Raw genomic sequence first — 21,562 nt, forward strand, 5'->3', positions numbered from 1 at the left:
AATCTTTCGCGAAGGTCCCCAAAAGCAAATCCATAATTCAATTGTAGAACCTTTGACTGATAGAACTCGACATTCCATGCCCATGGAAATGACTACTATAACCCTTAGAAAATAAGGGAGAAAATACAAAATGTTATAGTAGCGCACTTTCGAGTGAGTTACTCATTTAACAAAATATTAAAATAATGTAATTTTCAGCTACTTGCCAACTGGTCCATGTAAGTTAAATGTTATATCTCCTTCAGAAGGCTAAAGTCACCACAAGAATGGTAAACTAAAACGGGGTTTTCCTCCGTGTTAACCATATAAGGAGGGAATGCTCTAGTAGAGCAGCTCGATGTTCAAGAATTCTACGAAAGTCTCTGTTGTCCTTCTGCGGTTATTTGTAACAACATACTTGCAACTTGGAACTAGGCCGCTTGCTCTAAATGATTTATTCAAATAGTCGGAATCAAAGGGTTTTCCTTATCAGAAAGCGGATGGTTATCTTTGAAATCGACATATTTCCAAAGTTATCCCTTTTACTGTGAAAATAATCATTTGTAGAATTATGGAGAACGGCTCTAACAATGTATATCATATGGTTCTGGTAAATTTAAGATAATTTATTTCAGGTTGCAGGAGATTTTTGTCGATACTACTCTAAAACAGTTGCAAAATTTAAAGAGCAGATTATACATTTACCAAGTCATACTTAAACTATTCAACATCAGTGGAAAAGAATTCAAGTGTAACTTTCCCAAACGCCACCAGAAACATTAAATCTGTGTTGAAATGTAGGAGAGTAAAGGTTTACATAATTCAATAAGCTAAAGCATAATGTTTTACGAGAAATGCATAATAATCTTGTCAAGATGAACAGACAACTACACAGAAAATATAGAACTACTTGTGCACCTGTTACTCGAATTCAAGCAATTGCAAAGTATTACAGGCGTTATTTCAAAACCAACAACCCAGTCATATAATTTCCGATGTAAAAGAGTCAACTCCAAGATAATGTAATCAATCACTTCACTCCAGTTACCGAAATTGGAAACGAACTCACTAAAAACGAACGCTCTTGTGTGTATTACGTGTTTACTAACAGCTGGAATTAATACAAATTATTCGTCTGTTTTAAGTAAACAAAATCTTCTCTTCACAAGAAATACATTGGGATTTTGATGGCCTGTGGAGTGTGGGGCAAAGCCCGAGGACTTTTATTACAGGAATTGGTGAAAGGGGGTGTCTACACAACAAATACTTTATTTTGACACATCGTTTATAAAAATCCGTTCATTATTAACGGAGGAGTAGTGTTTCGTAGAAATCGCCTTCACGTATTATATATAAGGATTAATTCAAAATGTAGGCCTATCTGTAAACAGTAGTAAGCCGAATAACCAGGGTTTTTAAGGATTTTAGATACTTATTAATGCTTTGAAATAATCAGGACTGTGCGTTTATAAAATCATGGGGAACGTCTGGAAAGTCATGAGGTCTATTACTCTCCGAGCAAAACTCGGCCAACCAGTACTAGTTTTTAATTAGCCCTGAGTCTGACTTAGAACGTAACTTTATATCTAATTGCTACGTCTATTTTCACACTAATTCCCCAAGTCGAAGCTGTGAAAATATCTACGACTGAGCTATTTATAGCCACAACTTGCAATAGTTAACCAATTTTATAGAACTTGACGATATAGGTAATCTTGTTGAATAGCGGTCGACGACAAGGCAATGAGAACAGGGCTTTGGGGGAGACGACCCCTAATACTAAAATAACATTAAACTAGTGTACCTGTTGCTCGAATTCGAGCAATTGCGAAGCATTACAGGCTTTATTTTAAAACGAATAACGGTCATAATTTCCGATCACTTTATAAAAGTCGACTCAAAGATTGTGGAAATACTCACGATGTACAAAACAGTTAGATATAATCAAAATTGTTTGTAAATATCTTATCTTTTTCAAAAGCTGATATTGTTTTTTAGAGTTTTCTACAAACGTTTCCCACCCATAGCCGCATTAGGTTCTCTATAATAATGATTATAAATTAAGAAAAAAACCATAATTTCTATTTCTTATACTTGGTTGTGTTCTATGACTTTCTTATGTTTCCATTGTTTGCAAATCGGCTCTTTCAATGATCGCTCAAGAAATGTAGCACAGTGTTAATTCAGTTTTATTTTTAGTTGGGTTATATCAAATTGTCGAGGATTTCTCACTTTTTCCATTGTAATAATTACACCAACCCAAGTATCGTCTACAGATGCAATACGCCAAAGAATATCATCTACGTGCAACACGCCTATGTACAATCTCCAAGAAGTGGTAAAAAAAGGCAGAAACCAACCCATACAATAGACATTAGTTAACTCCATAAGCAATAATATTAAGAGTTACTGTGATATTAGGATTTTCCACTGATTTGGCAATAGAACATTATATTGCAAAACATGACACGATGCAGAAGAAAATCGATTTTAAAAATCAGAAAAAAACCATTGCAAATAATACATTACTTCATTTTGACAAATTTAGTAAATCACAAGTTAAATATTAACAGCTGTTTCATTAAAAAGTAGTGTAAAATTATACATATGGTCATAATGTAAACAAATCTGCTGAGGGGACTTTAAAGGCCTCTGGGGCAGAGCCCCAAGGTAATTTAACTTGTGTCTCTTTTGATTGCTCATCTACAGACCAAGACCTTTCTTTAGAGACCCCTACCAAGTTTCTACGCCCAGCCGTTCTTTGAAATTAGCTGTGACAAAAACCCGTTTTCCCCCCATAAGAATAACATGGGATGGGAATTTAAAGGCCACTGGGGCAGAGCCCCAAGGGAATTTACCACATTTCTCTTTTGATGGCTCATCTACAGACCAAGCCCTTTCTTTATACACCTCTACCAAGTTTCTACGCCCAGCAGTTCTCTCAAATTAGCTGTCACAAAGAAAAACAGTTTCAAATTAATATATAGATGCCCTCTGGTATAGACAGAGAGAGTAATAAGAACAACAAACATAATATTTATTTATGTTACCCAGATTCAAGAACTTTAATATTTATTTGCCTTTTATTTTGTAGAATGCCTTTAGTTCTTAAAACTCTTAAAACACTGATGCACATTTCGCCACAAGTTGAGGCAGTTACTCCTACACATTCAAAGTTTGTGAGTCACTGCACTATATATATCACATCATGTTGTATATGTTAGCTTCAAGAACGAATGCATTATACAAGATAAAAGGCAACTTAAACAAACGTTTACAAACATTTCTCTCCAATGCCAGGCTGTCTGATTAAAATATTAGGCCAGGCTCGGAATGACCCGGGGGGGGAGAAATCAGTAGTTATTAGTTATCAGAAATCAGCTGCTGACGACCATCATCAGCCAGCCCAACAGCCAGCCTACACGGTAGTCTCAACTTGGTACCGCGGCGCTTCTAAATTTGAAGGTTTCTGTACAAGACCGTAAATCATTTCCGAGCTTTGAATTTCCCTTTGAATTCTCTTGTCAGAGTCCCAAGACTGTAATGCATTTCAAGGACACAATCCTACGTATTTGAAATACTATTGGCCCATCAACGATAAAATAAGGTTCCAAAAATCCACAACATGGTTTTACAAATATAGTTATGTAAAAATCAAAAAACCAATTGTAGAACCTTGACATTCCATAAATGGGGATTCTAATTTTGCACAGTTTAAACTGGGTATTGCTTGACATTTTGAATGTTGTTCTAATGTAATTTTAAAATTTATTGAAACCAAATTTTCCAGTTCATCATGAAGATGTTGATTTCACTTCTGGTTCTAAAGTTGTCTTAATTTAGAGCCATAGTTCTTTAAAGGATGTTTGACGAATTTTTAAAAAGGTGATGACTGTTTTGCTGGACTAATTTTCTTTTTGGTACATATGAAACTAGTGAGGAAAATGATTAATCTGGATAATCAGTTTTGATGGGCACAACTGATATTTGTTAGAGTGCTGGGGACCCGGGTTCAATTCCCTCCAGTCACCGATGGTTTTAACTAGCATAGTGTCGTAGTTTGATGTTCCCTAGAACATCAAGTACCTTAAGTGGTGAGTCCAACTATTATATTTTTAAATATAAGTATAAAACATGACCTATTAGGCCGTACCCGCGAGGGACTTTATCTGTACAGGAGATATCACTCTGCAAAAATCTAGACGATTATGCATTGACTAAATTTGAAAACTTACCATTTAAGATACAATTGTTTACTAAATATCTCCAGTAAACACTTTTCCAAAACAGCTTTTTTTATAAAATCGTATGTAAAAAGAATCTATCCTTAAAACAACTCTAACACTAGAAGAAATTTACACTTCCATAAATTGTAAAGGAGTTTTTTTGTAAATTTTCGTGACTCAAGTTTTGTTCGTATTCAAGTTTATAATAAGCCAGAGAAGTAACTAATCAGCATAATAAGCCTGGTTAAAAAATTGTATAAAATCATTGTTTCATGCATTTTCTTGTGCAACGTCCCAAAATATTCAACACAACGTAACATAGGAGAAAAACGGTGTTCAGCGTAGAACAAGGTTGAACTATCATAATGGATCAGACATGACTCAATTATACTTTGCTGAAGTGACAGTGACAGTGAATCAGACTTCCCTGTCCCTAGTCTGTGCTGATTGCTGATTGCTGATGTTGGTTGTGGTCGTGGGTTATAAGGCTATCAGAGTCAAGGTCGTCTGCTAGCGGCCCACATTCAGGCCTCAACACTCAAAATTACCCTACGATTTCTCTTTCACTCACAAAATAAACAATCTACGATAGATCAAATAGTGCATAGATGTAACCTTTTAGCGAATTTCCCATATAGGGAATAAGCTATTACCGTAGGTCTCATGGTAAGACCTAGACCCAGGACCGATTTACTTTTTTGTTTTGAGGTCCCCAGAGGCCAAAAACACCATCCGTTCAAATTCATATATATATATCGTCCGTTAGCGCGATAACTCGAGCAAAATTGATCCGATTTTGATGAAATTTGGTACAAACGTGTAAACCTACATTTATTCGAACGAGTTCGCGAACCAGCATAATCGGACCATGGGATCAGTGGTTTATGGGGGGTTTTATGGGGTAAAAATGGGGTTTTCTCATTTTTGACCCTAAAAACTTTAAATTTCTAAATTTCTCTCTAGACCATTTTGAAGAGCTTAAAAAAAACAAATAATTTAGTATATTGAAGTGTTTTTGAATGTTCATTGACTACGGAGAAAATTAAAAAAAATTGTAAATTTAAAATTCCCATGTTATTCTTATGGAGAATAAATAAACTGTTCTAGTTTGCTTGTTTATGGATATATTTTAATCAAATTTGGCAATTTGGTTTATTTCATACAAAGCTATCAATATTTCAATTGAAAAAACACACCTCAACATCTTCCCCGTAGCAGCAAACCTAACTACTCACTAAAATTAATGTTGTTTAAATAGGAAATAAATCTGAAAATTTATAGGGAATATTTTAGTAGAAATCAAGCCGGGTAAGTGGAAATTCGCTTAGTATGCAGGTTTGCTGCGACGGGGGTACTTTATTTCATAATAGGTGCATTATTATAAAAATAGTCGTGGACAACAGTTTGAGTTTTATATCATCCTTCTATTATGTGGGTCACTTAGGCTATCTTAATTCATCATTTTGTAACATTTTATGTCGACAAATTATATGAAAACGAAGAAAATACGGTACTTTCTTTATTGACAGCATTAAATAAAAAAAATCATCCTCTGTTAAAAATAGTAATTAGTAATGTGACTTTACTGTAACTCATAATTTTCCTATGGCTTACTGTATAACAATAATTTACATTAATTTAAAACAAAATGGGACCTCTTAAGCAATACTTGATTAGAGGTTAAGTTACATCATAGCTTCAATTTTGGCTGGTGGTTTGATTTCTTTCAAAATGTTTAAGAATAAACAAGCAACGACAAAGGGCGTGGTAGCAAAAGAGTGCAACAGAATTGCCGCTGTGACTGGCAACGACGAAATTACCGCATATAGCCCGCTTATGTACACCGCTTCTGTACACCCAGTTCTTTTATATAAACCTGCTGAAGAAACAACTGCATAGCTGCATTTCAACTGGTGATTAATAAACACGATTTTACTTTTTGCGCTTGTTAAAGGAGCACAGTGTAAACTCTTCAAGAATTAGTATTTTAAATGGAAAAATATTTGTTCCACGAAAAAGTTATTTCTACTGATCCATGAAAATATTAACACTAACCTGAATGAATGGTACTGTCTGAAACTGACAGTATTCGTCAGAAAAACCACTTCACAGGTCATCTTACTATTACTACACCTATCCTCTAATAACATTCAAGTGAAACTCAATTGTCTCAATTTGACGATATTTATAATGGCAAGATAGAGGCGTTACAACGTATGTGTTGGTGTTCCACTGAAGGGTGTTCGGTACGTTTAAAAACAATTACAACCGTTTTACTTCGTATATTTTGGTTATTTGACCTAATTTAGTCAAAGCGAATATATTTTAATTGAAGGTATAATTAATATGTTGTGATATGAGCCAAAATTGTTTTTGAGTGTTTATTTTTTTCAATTGCCAAAACAGTAAACTCTGTATCCTTAATTGGTCCAACACTTGGTCAGCTTAGATAGAAAAATTAGTAATTAGCATTAGTATTACTATACTAATTTGAGAATTTTAACTCTATTGAGGCACATTGGGTAAAACCTATACCAAAGATTACATATGCTAACGCAAAATTTTGCGTTAGATATGTAATCTTTGCCTATACTATTAAGGGCCAACAACATTATACTATGAGCATGTTATCATTTACATTGTTTTATGTTTTCTATTTATGATTTGTGGTTTTCAATACCACTACACCCTTGTTCTTACAGGGGAACATTGTAAATGCAATGTCACTGTATGTACATACAGATTAATGTAGGCCTATCGCAATACAAGTGTTTTATAATGTCACTAACTACTAATATGAATTAATTACTACGATCTCTAACTAAGGCAATCTAATTAAGACAAATCGAGATTCAGTTTTAAACCATTTCCTTACAAGATCGCGAAGTGTAAAACTTCACCATCGTGAAATTCTGTTTGTGCAACGTAAACATAAGAAACACACATCCAGAAACATCTCAAAACCCACAATCCTTACATATTTTCACAACTCACCACTGAGGGCTAGGTTGGTGATGGCGTTCGCCTGCGGTGGCTTTGGCAGGACCATGGAGGGTTTCCTGATAGGGCGGAGTGTTGTAGAGTCATGTTTGGGGTGGAACCACGACCTGAACCTTCGTATCATCCTGGAGCACATGACCGGCGCGGCACGGCACTCACTGGACACTGACCAGCAGCCCAGCCCAGCAGCCAGCACCAGCGGCCCAGCGGGAATCTGCCCCCTCCACACTGCCCCCGAGGATACCAGTATTGGGCAATGCAGTTACTCACTCATTTTAATTGTTTTTTCAAGGGTCGTATTTTTTATTTCTAAATGATAATTTTTTCTAATCAGTACACATTTTTGAATGTGCAGTAGGCCTATAAGATCATCAAACACAACGCATTTATATGTGTGTGTAGCTAATCTGACGTAGCTCTAACCTAGGTTATACTTTATACTTTCTTATGAAATGGCGACCATACTATGTAGGTATTTTAAGCCAAGTATGAATGGAGATGAGTGTAGGATGAGTGGCGCGATCTTGTAGTCTTGTTAGTGACTAAGGCCGACATTCATTAGACACAGCTGTTAATTAATAGCCCAAACAGCTAATGGCAACTAAGGGACCTACAGTTTATAGTGGAATCCGAAGGTTAGCTCAGTATATTTTACGAATATAATAAAACTAGCAAACCCGTCGTGGCTTCACTCACGAAAATTTAAATTAAAAAGTTCAATGCAAAAAAATGTAAATTCTGAGTAGGGACTATACTTTTTGTTTGTTAATTCATTTAACTATTTAAAATGTTTTATGCAGTAAAACACTTTTTCTAGCCACCAAAATAATGTAAATATTATCATTTCATGGAATAAAATATAACCAGCTGTTCCCTTTATAAGTGCAGATTCAAAAGTATTCATGTGTTCAAATGGAAACAAATCTTGTCTCCATAGGGATAACATAGGAACTTTAAAAGCCACTGGGGCAGAGCCCTGGTGGAATTTCTTGAGAACGCTTCTTATTGCACACCTAGAGGTTGATTGGAACCTACATGCTAATTCCTGAGTTGTTATAGCGTATAGTTTTTTTTAGATATAGTGATCAGTGAGTGAGTGGTATTTGACTTTTATAAGTATAGATAGATATAGGTCTTTCAACGTCTTACAGTTTAGTACCACACTTAAGTAGATTGACAGAATAAGAGGAGTTATACAGTGTGGAAAAATTCGTGGAAGACATTATATTCATTTAACAACATCAATGCGAAAAATACTAATCAATAAGTTATTCAATAACATTTTCTATCTCTGAAAACGATGAAACCTTCAAGAACGAACACTGAGCACTCGTTTACAACATGAAAACATTTTGCTTGTTTTAGTCAATCAAGATTAAATTGAAGTTTATAGTTCATAAGTTAACACACAATTTCTTCATGGTTTCTATGATATATAAATTACAAAATGCTCTTCCAGTTATGCATTCAATCACATTTTCTGCGGCAAATTGAAATTTAAACTCTCAGACTTATTAAAGCTTTGTTAATAATGTTTACTATTGTATAACTTCAGGGACCATGAAAGTATTTAAAGTGTACTTGTTGTACTTGTAACTTGTTCCACCACAACATTTAACAACTTTCCGTGGATATTTCTGCAATGTGACCCTGTAAAATCTGCTACTCAATCACTATATCAAACTTGTGTTTGTACATTGTGTTGTAGAATTTGTGCTGGTTGTTTGTGTCGTGTGTTTTGTGCATTGTGTTTATTCACGAGAGGACTCTGGGGAAGTTTAAAGGAAATAAATCAACGCTATAATCTTAAAAAATATATATTTTACAGAAATTATTTTTATAACCAACACTATTATCGTGACGAGATCGTCGTGGGAGAAATTGTTGTTGGCCTAGTTTTTGAATATTGAAATGATTTACGGTAACTATAAATAAATAAGGTGATAAAATATAAAATCTGTAAAGGATTATGCTGCCTGCATGTATTGAATATTTACTTATACGCCCATTATCTATTATTACTCTTAAAACATAAATACAAAGTAATTATGTAAAGTATCAAAATCTTAAAATAACATATCATTTAGCCACCGGCAGTCCATAAACTCACAAAGGCATTGCATAAAGTTGTAATCATTTGTTCAAACATTCATTGCCTCTTGACATTCAAAAACTACCCTAGCTACTTAAGCAATTATCACAAGTCACAGGCTAGTAATATAAACTAAAGGTTTATTTCCCTGTAAACAAAATGCACTGTGTACAAACAGGGGCGGCAGGCTTGGGGCACCCATTGTTCTGGGAACAGGGGGATGGAGTTGTAGTAGTAGGAGGGGGAGGGGGAGGAGGTGGTGGTGGTGGTGGTGGAGGTGGTGGAGGTGGTGGAGGTGGTGGAGGTGGTGGAGGGGTGGTAGGAACAGGAGTTGTGACAATAATGGGAGGAACAGTTGTGGTATAACAGGGTGGTGGAGGTTGAGTTGGCCTTGGTGGTGGAGGTGGGCATGGTGGTGGTGGTGGAGGTGGGCATGGTGGTGTTGTTGGAGGAGGGGGGTAAAGTGGACATGGAATTGTTGGTGGTGGAGGAGGAGGTGGAGGTAATGTTGTTGGTGGAGGGGGGTGTGTTGGAGGAGGGGGGTGAAATGGACATGGACATTTTGTTGGTGGAGGTAATGTTGTTAGTGGAGGGGGGTGTGTAGGAGGTGGTGTTGTTGGAGCAGGAGGGTGAAGTGGACATGGAATTGTTGGTGGCGGAGGAGGAGGTGGAGGGGGGTGTGTTGGAAGTGGCGTTGTTGGAGGAGGGCGGTGAAGTGGAATTGTTGGTGGAGGGGGGTGTGTTGGAGGAGGATGAGTTGGAGGGGGATGTGTTGGAGGAGGACGTGTTGGAGGGGGGTGAGTTGGAGGGGGATGCGTTGGAGGGGGATGAGTTGGAGGGGGATGAGTTGGAGGGGGATGTGTTGGAGGAGGATGAGTTGGAGGAGGATGAGTTGGAGGGGGATGTGTTGGAGGAGGATGTGTTGGAGGAGGATGTGTTGGAGGGGGATGTGTTGGAGGGGGATGAGTTGGAGGGGGATGTGTTGGAGGGGGATGAGTTGGAGGGGGATGTGTTGGAGGGGGATGAGTTGGAGGGGGGTGTGTTGTAGGAGGATGAGTTGGAGGGGGGTGTGTTGAGGTTGTAGTTGTTGGAGGTTCTGTTGTTGGAGGTTCTGTAGTGGGAGGTTCTGTTGTGGGAGGTTCTGTTGTGGGAGGTTCTGTTGTTGGTGGTGTTGTTGATGTTGTTGTTGTTATTTTATTTGGATGCTTTGTATGTTTACTTGGATGTTTCAAGATGTGATACTTCAACCAAAACGTTGAACACCACATACCTCCAAGTAGAAATAAAGCCTGAAATATAAAATAGAATGTTAAAACATAAAAACATAATGCAATTTTATATTTTATTTGGCGAAGCTCTTTTTAGCGAGTGTACTTTAATAGGGAATGAGCACTATCTGTACAGGTCTCATTGCTTCTTTATAGCCATAATTTGCTAAAATTTGGCAAATTTATTTATTTTGTACTAAGCTAATAATATTTTATTGAACCACACATTTTTACCTTTCCCGTATCAGCAAACCCAAGTACTCATAAAACATAATGTTATTTCAATAGGGAATAAACCTGATAAATTAACACGTTCCTTTCCTTACCAACCGTCATACTCCTCGATATCTGAGGGATGAGTAAAGTTGGTAAGTTGTGAGTGTAAGGAAAGATCTTGTGAAAATCCAAATAGGCAATTGGAAATTAGCTTATCAGCAGGTTTTCTGCGGAGGGGGTACTGCACAGCTAGACTACATACAATTCTTAAATCTTGGCCGAAACTAATTTTATGGGCTACTTCTTGTAACTTTTAACGTCAATAAAAGCTGGGTTTTCCTAGACGCGGAGGCGGAGCGCGGAGAGGGGACTCCTCTAGTCTTAGGTAATTTAATGTTACTGTTTTCCTAGAAGCGGAGCGGAACGCCATGTTAATCCGGGTTTTCCGCTCTCTGCGTTCCTCTCCCCGCTCTGCGCTTCCGCGCCAAGGAAAACCCAGCTTTAAACGCTTTACGCTCCCCGCGTTCCTCTCTCCGCGCTCCGCTTCCGCGCCTAGGAAAACCCAGCTTTTATTGATGTTAAAAATTACAAGAAGCAGCCCATAAAATTAGTTCGTTAAAATGCCATAAAGTTGCAAAACTATTTACATCCATAAAAATAGCGTGTAACTAGTCTTTAAAAACTATCTTAACCAACCATTGGATCATCGGATTATTCTATGGCTTTTTAAAATTTATATCACGTTGGTTCTAAAATGTTAGTATTAAATTAGACTTTTCCAACGAGTCTTTTGTTTAAAACTACTCTACTTGGTTGTGTAGTTTTAAACACAAGACACGTGACACGTGTTTTTAGAAAGAGAAGGGAATGTTTTTATGCACAGCCCTGTTTTTTTGTTTTTTTTTTTTTTAGTGTGAGACTTTTGAATTTTTCAGACTACTCACTAAAAACCCTCACTACTCTGTTGGACACAGACCTAGAATTGTTTGTCACATTACTTCAAGTCGGGCCAACTTGTGACCTTAGCCAGGGCAAACCCCTTTTCTGGCTTGCCAACACAAGACACGTTGGAAAAGTCCAAATTTAATACTACCATATGGTGTTTACAGCCAGTTAAAACAAATAAGTGTAAATGGCATTTCTGCTTCAACCAAACAGTATCACAACAAGAAGGGTCGCCGGAATTTTATCCCCCTGGAATTTTACCCCCTGGGCAAAGCTGACGTCACTATGACGTAGTAACCTGAGTGGCCAAAAGTTTGTTCGCGGCCGGAATTTTACTCCCGCGGATTTGGAAGTCTAATGAAAATAGTAAGAGCGTGATTAATTAGATTAGCGATAAAAACCGGAATTTTACCCCCTGCCCATATAACTAGCGTTTAGGCAACTGAAGATGTACGGGCCGGATTTTTACCCCCGGAATTTTACCCCCCGGAATTTTACCCCCGGAATTTTACCCCCCGGAATTTTACCCCCTGGCTGAGTTTAGAAATTGAATGATTGATTTTCTTATTTCTGTTTTTAATTAATTGTAAACATTTCATTATTTAGTAGCCTATCTTTATTTATTTATTTTGTAATCTCAACTAAGTAAACAGAATTCGCTGTTTTATTTTGATCATATTAACCAACAGTTGGCTTCAAAGATCGAATCCTGACACTCGAATCTCAAAATTAATATTAAAACCCTGTTCGATTAGTTAATGTTACATATAAATTAAGATAGGCTACTTAATAATAAAATGTTTACCATTAAATTAAAACTGAATGACGATAATTAATCATTCTCACTAATTTATATCTGGCCAGGGGGTAAAATTCCGGGGGGTAAAATTCCGGGGGGTAAAATTCCGGGGGGTAAAATTCCGGGGGGTAAAATTCCGGGGGTAAAATTCCGGGGGTAAAAATCCGGGCCGTACATTCTAGGTTTTTATAATTTGATGTGTTCTGATTAAACTCACAACCGTGAAAATATATGTTTAATTCCGCGATTAATCCATCGAGCTGATGTCGCGAAACTCAAAAGTTCGCGGCCGGAATTTTACCCCCTGGTTTGTGACGTCACGTTTGCCCAGGGGGTAAAATTCCAGGGGGATAAAAATCCGCTACCCCAACAAGAAGTCTCTAATTTAATAACTACAGTCATGTATCTCACAGTTTTAAACTTTTTCAAAATTGAATTTCTTTCATTTTGTTTGTAAAAAAATTATAATGTTCCGAAAAAACTATGCATTCTTCTTTAACATCTTGAGTTTCTAACCAACAATGTTAGCTCTAAAAATACTATTAGACCAATAGGGTTCTACTTGGTAAGCTCAAGTCCGCAAGCTTGTGAAATATATTTGTGAATCACCAATTTTACTATTTATTTCAAAGGTTGCGTTCTTTTGACTGCCATTGAACAATGATAGTAGAACAAACCACTAATATTATAACCACTCACCAAATATTTTGTCATCTTTAAAATTGAATAAATCTTCTTTCGAATATTTTTTGATGATCGATAACTAATGGAAAAGTCATACATGTCCTAGGGCCCCAGTGTTCTGAAACCATAATGATACGTATAATTTAAACTTTGGCTACTTTTTTCATGTATTTACGATTTTTATTTGCTTTTCAATAAACTTATACTAAATGTAAAACTAAACTGTAAAAATGATAGCAACAAAGCCCAGTTTATAAATACAGATTTTCTCCTAGAGCAGATGTTTTAAGTTGTGACATCTGACTTGCGAAAAGTGATTTTTAGATGCACGTCAGTTAATGTGTGCTGAAGGGGTGCTCCAATGTCAATATAGTACTCCCTTTTACGTGTTTGTTAGCATTGAATGGTTTTTGGAATTCAATCAAAATCGTCCAAACAAAATTGACTACTCTTATCGGATTTTAACCATTTAAAGTATGATCTGTGAAATATGAATATACGTGATTTATCAAAAATATTGGAGAGATACGTAGGAAACATAGAGCTATAACTTAAAACTATATACTCAACGTCCAATACATGACAGGACGTAAAAAACCACTGATCCCGAAATTTATGATGTTTTAGGGAGATGTAGACTCCTAGAAACATTTTAGATATTTGACTTTTAAAATGTTCTAAATATCAAATAAGTTATACATAAAATTATTGTGCGTAATGCAACTAAAAATACTCACAATTGACTATTTCCATTACAGCCATTACATCAGTGGTCGTTATGATGTCAGCGAGCAAACTGTTTCATTCCAGATGCTGTGGTGTGATATGCCATTGTACAGGTAATTTGTATTGTCCACAGCAATGACCTTTTCGGTATTACCTTGTAGCATCCGACCAAAAACATGGTACATTTATTTATATGACGTTCATCCAGGGTCGAACTTACGTCCGGGGAAACGTAGCCTACAATTTGGGAATCCAGGATAGAGTTGGCTAATTATTGGAACTAAAATATTTTTCGGTAACGAACTCTAAACTTTTTATATTGTAAGAAAATTTTACAGGGTTTTCTTTGCTTTCCTGTGAGAATACACAGATTCTAGCATGTCAAAAAAAATTTTACTTATTTTGTTTAGGTAGGCTAGTGTATCATAGTTGGATTGAACATTTATTGTTTACCATATTTTCATTAGCACATTTTAGGTAGACATTGGACTACTATTCATTATTGGGGTTTTCGCTATACTGCAGCCGTTTTTAATACATACATGCATAGCGGATCTAAAGTGGCATTAGGAGTAAAAATCTTGTTTAGCCTTAGCCCCTAGAAAACAAAAATCAGCTGATGTCAACTCAGTTCAAAATTTCTTGTAAACGAAAGTATGTATCGATTGTTTAATCGATTGTAGTTTATTGTTGCCTTATTGTAAACTAGCTGTAACCCGCGGGCTTTGCCCCGTTCAACTTCTTAATTTTCAAGATTATCTCGTTCGCATGGCTCAATCACGTCCTGGTTGAAGTTTGTTCGCTACGCTCACTCACCTTTAGGTTGGAGCTCGTTCGCTGCGCTCACTCACCTTTAGGTTGGAGCTCGTTCGCTGCGCTCACTCACCTTTTGGTTGCAAATTAGCTGTTGTCATAAATGTAAAAAGAAATAATAGTGCTGCACCCTGTTGGTAATCCTTGTAACTTTAATGCTATTGAACATCATAGAACAGAACCAACTTGTTTAATTGAAACAGCTGTTAAGATTCAATAATTCCATTTCTCATAAGGTTAACATGGGAAACTCCAGAGCCACTGGGGCGGAGCCCGAAAGGATTTTTGAAATAAGAATATGCCTATATGTTAATCGGGAATGTGAGCTATCATCATGCCAAATTTCAGCCCAATCCGACCAGTATTTTTCGCGTTCACTTGTCACAAACATACATCCATACATCCATACATCCATCCATCCAAACTTTCTCATTTATAATATTAGTAGGATAGTTTGACATATCGATATATAATGTACACTAACACAATCAACGAAACAATTGAATCACTTACTAAACTCGTTTCCATTATCAAATTAAATTGAAAACAAGTTAAAAGTAGTTTTTTGAAGTTACTTCAAATGAAAACTATTTAGTTTTGTAACATAGTTTGTTCAAATAATGGTGCAATATGATGAAAATATAGTTCATCACACGGACAAAAAGTGTCTTTCCAACCCTCACTCATTTTCCGACTTCGGGCCGAAAAGAGTCACTTTAGGCCCTAGTGATGGAATATACTAGGTCGTCCTAGCGCAAAACAATAAATCAGTCAATACAGACGTATTGCATACCCAGTACGTGTGATGAAATAACTATTCACCACGTTTAACTATTGCAAGTAATAAATAATTTCTACCACCATATAGTCACCCTGGGTACAGTATTGTGATTTACTTCGTCTACCATAGCGGTGTAAAGTGTATGCTTTATGTCCATTTCCCAGCGCCCAGCTTCACACACGCCGCCAGCTATTCTTGTCCCTTGTACAATGTTCAATTGTAGCCTGTATACCACAAGAATGACTAGTGTTTTGACTCTACTGAGCTATTTACACCTAACATTTTGACAACACTACATTACATATTCTACAACAGGTCAGAAATAGTGAAGTCACACTTATGTGCATAATAAATGTTTAACCAGTTTAACTTATTGTTTTGAGTAACTGTGACACTATTTTAAAATTATTTTAAAAATATTTAGAAAATGTAGGCTATTTAAAAAAAATTATTTATTTTAAAAATAATTACACTATCAGCAGGGACATAAACATATAGAGCAACAAATATATCAAAATCAGTAAGTAATAATGTTACAGGAGAAATGGTATATTTCATCACTAGTTCGTAAAGAGCCTCTTTTGGACCCGAGCTGAAGTTTCAGTTTCGGCTAAGCCGAGGTCGGAAAATGAGTGAGGGTCGAAAAGAGTCACTTTACGCACTAGTGATTAAATAAACTATTTATTTGAACACCAGCAATCTTCTAATACAACCCATTGCAACGGTAGTCAGTAGTCATTGCAGCAACACACGTAGTGAAGACTATAGGTATGTATCACAAACCACGCACGACCTTGGGACTAATATTGTAAGATGAGTCAACCTCAAGTAAAAAAAAAGAATTTAAAATATAATTTTTTATATGTCTATTTTACTCTAAAATGCTGTTTGTTATTTAAGTACTTCATTGGTAAAATAAACCCTGTTTTGTTTTGTTGTATTGAGTCAATTGCTAAAGATAACTATAAACTAACCAACAAAAGTAGATCTCACCCTTAAGATGTATAATCAATGGTTTCTCATCCCATTGTAATATCTGAAGCTAGTTTTTCATGTCTAGTTCATGTTGGTGACACTGGGCGAAATTGTGTTATATTTATCATTATTTGTTGTTATATTTTATCATTTGCAATTTACTGTTTGGTTATAACTAAGAGACGAGCTATTAGGTATGTTTGATCATAGACTAACAAACACAAGTAGACTTCTCACCCAATTGTAAATTTTTAAACTCATTTTTTGAGTCTAGTTCATGTCCGGTGACATTGATCGCAAGTGCCGATTAGATTTTGTTTATATTATTTTTGGGTCAATTTTATAATTTGTAATAATTTACAGTTTGGTTATATAACTAGGGGACGAGTTATTTTTTATTATTATATCGTTATATTTGACTAAACAATGTTTTAAATAACAAGAATCAATTTGTAAACAAAAACACGATCCTAGCGGCATCGGACAGATTTTAACAGAACTATAACAGTAAACTCTTCTTCAGCAGATCCTTCATTCCTTACGGATAACAAATCTACTAAGGGGGTATATTTTATCTTTGGCAGGACTATCCAATAGTCAATGTCAGAACCCTCTACAGCTTCTGTGTCACACTCCAAAGCTAGCAAGAACAGGATGGGATATCCTATGATGTGAGGTCCACGTTCAGGGCCTCCATCGGAGGTCGCGACCATACTAGGCCAAGGTTATCTGGCAGTGATCCACCCATTCATACTATGCAGCTCTGCAAACATTTCCACTGACGAAACATAATCCGTGGAAGCCTTTGTTCAATTTGGCAATACCGATTCAAAGTGGTGATGCATTGTAATGATGGTACAAAAAATAGTCATTAAATAGAATAAAATTTGGCAGAACATGATGTGATTCATTATAAATAAACGGTATCAGCAATCTGACACATACTTTCTCCCATTAGCTTGTCCAAAATGAGGTGTCATTTTAAGCGGGTTTACATTTAAAGATTTTGAGTTTTCCCCAAAAATCCCCTATTTTTTGGGGACATTTTAAAATGTTCAAAATCATAAAATGAAACATCCTGCTAAGATTGCACTACCACCAAAAGGATATCTCTGTATATTTACTTAGAAAAATATTTGGTGGGGGTCTTGACTTTTTATTAACCCTATAAACAGTCGCATTGTCACAACTCGGGACCAGAGAGATCTCGGGATTTCCTGTGTTTTGAGGTTGTTTTTGAATCATTGAGTGTTATATTAACAGTAGGCCAAGGCTAAACCGTTGTTTGATATGGCTAGTCTGGCCTGTTGAATCATTGACTTTCGTCGTAAACGGAAGTTGAAACCTCACATTTACCAAGCTAGTTTTTACACGAGAAGATTACTACTATGGAAGATTTTTCTCTCTTTTGTTTTTCATTCTGCATGATTTTTCTAAACGCAACCAAAATAACAAGTATTAAGAGTCACTGAGTAGGGACAAAAAAGGTTGCAGGTTGGCACCTCTGCTTCCTTTAATTCATTGCCGTACAGCTGATATACATTGTTGCATTGTTGTCTACAATCTACACGGTTTAGTTTTAGTTAGAGAATTATTTCGAATAAAACCATTGCAAGCTCGAAGAGTTCTTATTGTAGAAGAATGCATAATAAATAAAACATTCATGTTACGGTAAAAAATGTTTGCAACTCAGTTTTAACGTGATTTTCGAGTATTTATTGAACAAATAAAGGTTGTATAAAATGTACAGATCAATAACACAGTACGTATTTTTTCATATATTTGTATTAATCAATCTAAAACAGGACTTGCGTGTGTTTTAAAAATATCCATTGTTATTTCAGGGTGTATACTATTTTATTAAAGTGAAATTCCAGGTTTTTTCCTGGTTTTTCGAAGTTTTTCCAGGTTCCCGCGTATTTGTTTGGTTCCACTTAAACTATAATCAATTTAAGACTTGCAGCTTGTTTATATTGTATACTTATACAATATAAACTTATATCAAATTTGTTTCAAAGTCCAGTGAGCTAGTGTTGAAAAAGTAATAATCCTTATTATAGTAATCATTTTCATTATCATAATTACTTAAGGCCACGGAAACATCTTCTCTCTCGATAGCAGCAAAATCCTGAATATTATCTTCATTTTTTATGAACACATTATCAACGGCGGCAAAATCCTGAATATTTCCTGTGGTCGTATGGTCGCTTCCCAGTGACGTAAACGTCATCACAGTCTTACGTTATCATAAAAAAATCCTGGACATCACCCGCAGTATGTATACATTATCGCCGTCTCTCGCGATCACGGAAACGTAATCATCGTCATCCACGATCGCGGCAAAATCAAGAAAATCTTCCTCAGCCGTGTGGACATCATCATTGACTCCCGCGGTCACGTAAACGTCATCGTCATCGACCGCGATCAAGGCAAAATAACGAAAATGTTCCGAGGCCGTGTAGACACCAACATTGACTCCCGCGGTCACGGGAACGTCATCGTTGTCGTCCACGATCTCGGCCAAATCATGAATATTTCCCGCGGCAGTGTAAACATCATCGTTGATCCCGCGGTCACGTAAACGTCATCGTCGTCGTCCGCGATCGCGGCTAAATAATGAACATCCGTGTAGACATAATCATAGCCTCCCGCAGTCACGGAAACGTCATATTCATCGTCGTCCGCAATCTCGGCAAAATCATGAATATTTTCTGCGGCCGTGTAGACATCATCATCGTCTCCCGCGTTCATGGAAACGTCATCGTCGTCGTCCACGATCTCAGCAAAATAATGAATATTTCCCGTGGCAGTGTAAACATCATCGTTGATCTCGCGGTCACGGAAACGTCATCGTCGTTTCCCGCGGTCACGGAAACGCCATCGTCGTCGACCGCAATCACGGCAAAATCATGAGCATATCACGCGGCCGTGAAGAAATCATCATCGTCGTCTTTCGCGGTCACGGCAAATCACGAAAATCTTCGCGGCCGTGTAGACATCATCATTGCCTCTCGCAGTTATGGAAACGTCATCACCGTCGTCCGCGATCTCGGCAAAATCATAGCGGCCGTGTAGACATAATCATCGTCGTCTCCCGCGGTCACGGAAACGTCATTGTCGTCGTCCGCGATCTCGGCAAAATCATGAATATTTCCCGCGGCAGTGTATACATCATTGTTGATACCGCGGTCACGTAAACGTCATCGTCGTCTCCCGCAGTCACGGAAACGTCATCGTCGTCTCCCGCGGTCACGGAAACGTCATCGTCGTCTCCCGCAGTCACGGAAACGTCATCGCCGTCTCCCGCGCTCACGGAAACGTCATCGTCGTCTCCCGCGGTCACGGAAACGCCATCGCCGTCTCCCGCGGTCACGGAAACGTCATCGTCGTCTCCCGCGGTCACGGAAACGTCATCGTCGTCTCCCGCGCTCACGGAAACGTCATCGTCGTCTCCCGCGGTCACGGAAACGCCATCGCCGTCTCCCGCGGTCACGGAAACGTCATCGTCGTCTCCCGCGGTCACGGAAACGTCATCGTCGTCGGCCGCTATCGCGGCAAAATCATGAGCATTTCACGCGGCTGTGTAGAAATTATCATCGTCATCTTTCGCGGTCACGGCAAATCATGAAAATCTTCCACGGCCGTGTAGACATCATCATTGACTCCAGCGGTTAGGGAAACGTAATCGTCGAAGTACCCGATCGCGGTAAAATCATGAATATTTACCGCAGCCATGTAAACATCATCGTCGTCTCCCGCGGTCACGGAAACGTCATCGTTGTCGTCCGCAATCGCGGCAAATCATGAACATTTCCCGCGGACGTGTAGATGTCATTGTCGTATCCCGCGATCACGGAAACGTCATCGTCGTCTCCCGCGGTCACGGAAACGTCATCGTCGTCTCCCGCGGTCACGGAAACGTCATCGTCGTCTCCCGCGGTCACGGAAACGTCATCGTCGTCTCCCGCGGTCACGGAAACGTCATCGTCGTCTCCCGCGGTCACGGAAACGTCATCGTCGTCTCCCGCAGTCACGGAAACGTCATCGCCGTCTCCCGCGCTCACGGAAACGTCATCGTCGTCTCCCGCGGTCACGGAAACGTCATCGTCGTCTCCCGCGGTCACGGAAACGTCATCGTCGTCTCCCGCGGTCACGGAAACGTCATCGTCGTCTCCCGCGCTCACGGAAACGTCATCGTCGTCTCCCGCGGTCACGGAAACGCCATCGCCGTCTCCCGCGGTCACGGAAACGTCATCGTCGTCTCCCGCGGTCACGGAAACGTCATCGTCGTCGGCCGCTATCGCGGCAAAATCATGAGCATTTCACGCGGCTGTGTAGAAATTATCATCGTCATCTTTCGCGGTCACGGCAAATCATGAAAATCTTCCACGGCCGTGTAGACATCATCATTGACTCCAGCGGTTAGGGAAACGTAATCGTCGAAGTACCCGATCGCGGTAAAATCATGAATATTTACCGCAGCCATGTAAACATCATCGTCGTCTCCCGCGGTCACGGAAACGTCATCGTTGTCGTCCGCAATCGCGGCAAATCATGAACATTTCCCGCGGACGTGTAGATGTCATTGTCGTATCCCGCGATCACGGAAACGTCATCGTCGTCTCCCGCGGTCACGGAAACGTCATCGTCGTCTCCCGCGGTCACGGAAACGTCATCGTTGTCGTCCGCAATCGCGGCAAATCATGAACATTTTCCGCGGACGTGTAGATGTCATAGTCGTATCCCGCGATCACTGAAACGTCATCGTCGTCTCCCGCGGTCACGAAAACGTCATCGTCGTCGCCCGCAATCGCGGCAAGACGTATTTTACGACTACAATCTTCTACCGCTGCTAAAATAAAAATCCCGGAATTGGTCCAAAAATCCCGGCTTTTTCCCGGGTTTTTCCAGGTCCCTTCAAATTCAAGGTTCATCCGCAATAAATTCCTTATAACACTAAACCACGTGACAAAAATACAACAATGCATATCAGCTGATCGATTCTGAAGTCAATGAAACAAGACTGTTAACTTAAATCAACTACTATTGACTATGTAC

General features: G+C 38.3%; 2 protein-coding genes across 2 annotated transcripts in view; both read right to left on the reverse strand.

Moving 5' to 3' along the window:
- Nucleotides 1-7,356, reverse strand: part of LOC129001300 (annulin-like) — a 50,427-nt gene extending 43,071 nt beyond the window's left edge. The window contains exon 1 of the mRNA XM_054428552.1: nt 7,200-7,356. Coding sequence (XP_054284527.1) covers nt 7,200-7,341 — 142 coding nt within the window. The 5' untranslated portion in view covers nt 7,342-7,356. The remainder of the gene's footprint in view (nt 1-7,199) is intronic.
- A 1,798-nt stretch (nt 7,357-9,154) lies between these two features.
- On the reverse strand, nt 9,155-14,039 carry LOC129000497 (uncharacterized). Its single transcript, XM_054427459.1, has 4 exons — nt 13,947-14,039; nt 13,225-13,327; nt 10,161-10,586; nt 9,155-10,119 (listed from the first exon to the last, which is right to left on the reverse strand). Exons 2-4 carry the CDS (start codon nt 13,306-13,308, stop codon nt 9,430-9,432), a joined length of 1,200 nt encoding a protein of 399 aa, XP_054283434.1. The 5' UTR covers nt 13,309-13,327; nt 13,947-14,039; the 3' UTR covers nt 9,155-9,429.
- Nucleotides 14,040-21,562: the final 7,523 nt, after the last annotated feature.

This window comes from Macrosteles quadrilineatus, unplaced genomic scaffold (assembly GCF_028750875.1).
Source record: "Macrosteles quadrilineatus isolate MER2022 unplaced genomic scaffold, UCM_ALF_1.0 Scaffold_8__2_contigs__length_117827958, whole genome shotgun sequence".
Classification (NCBI taxonomy): domain Eukaryota; kingdom Metazoa; phylum Arthropoda; class Insecta; order Hemiptera; family Cicadellidae; genus Macrosteles; species Macrosteles quadrilineatus.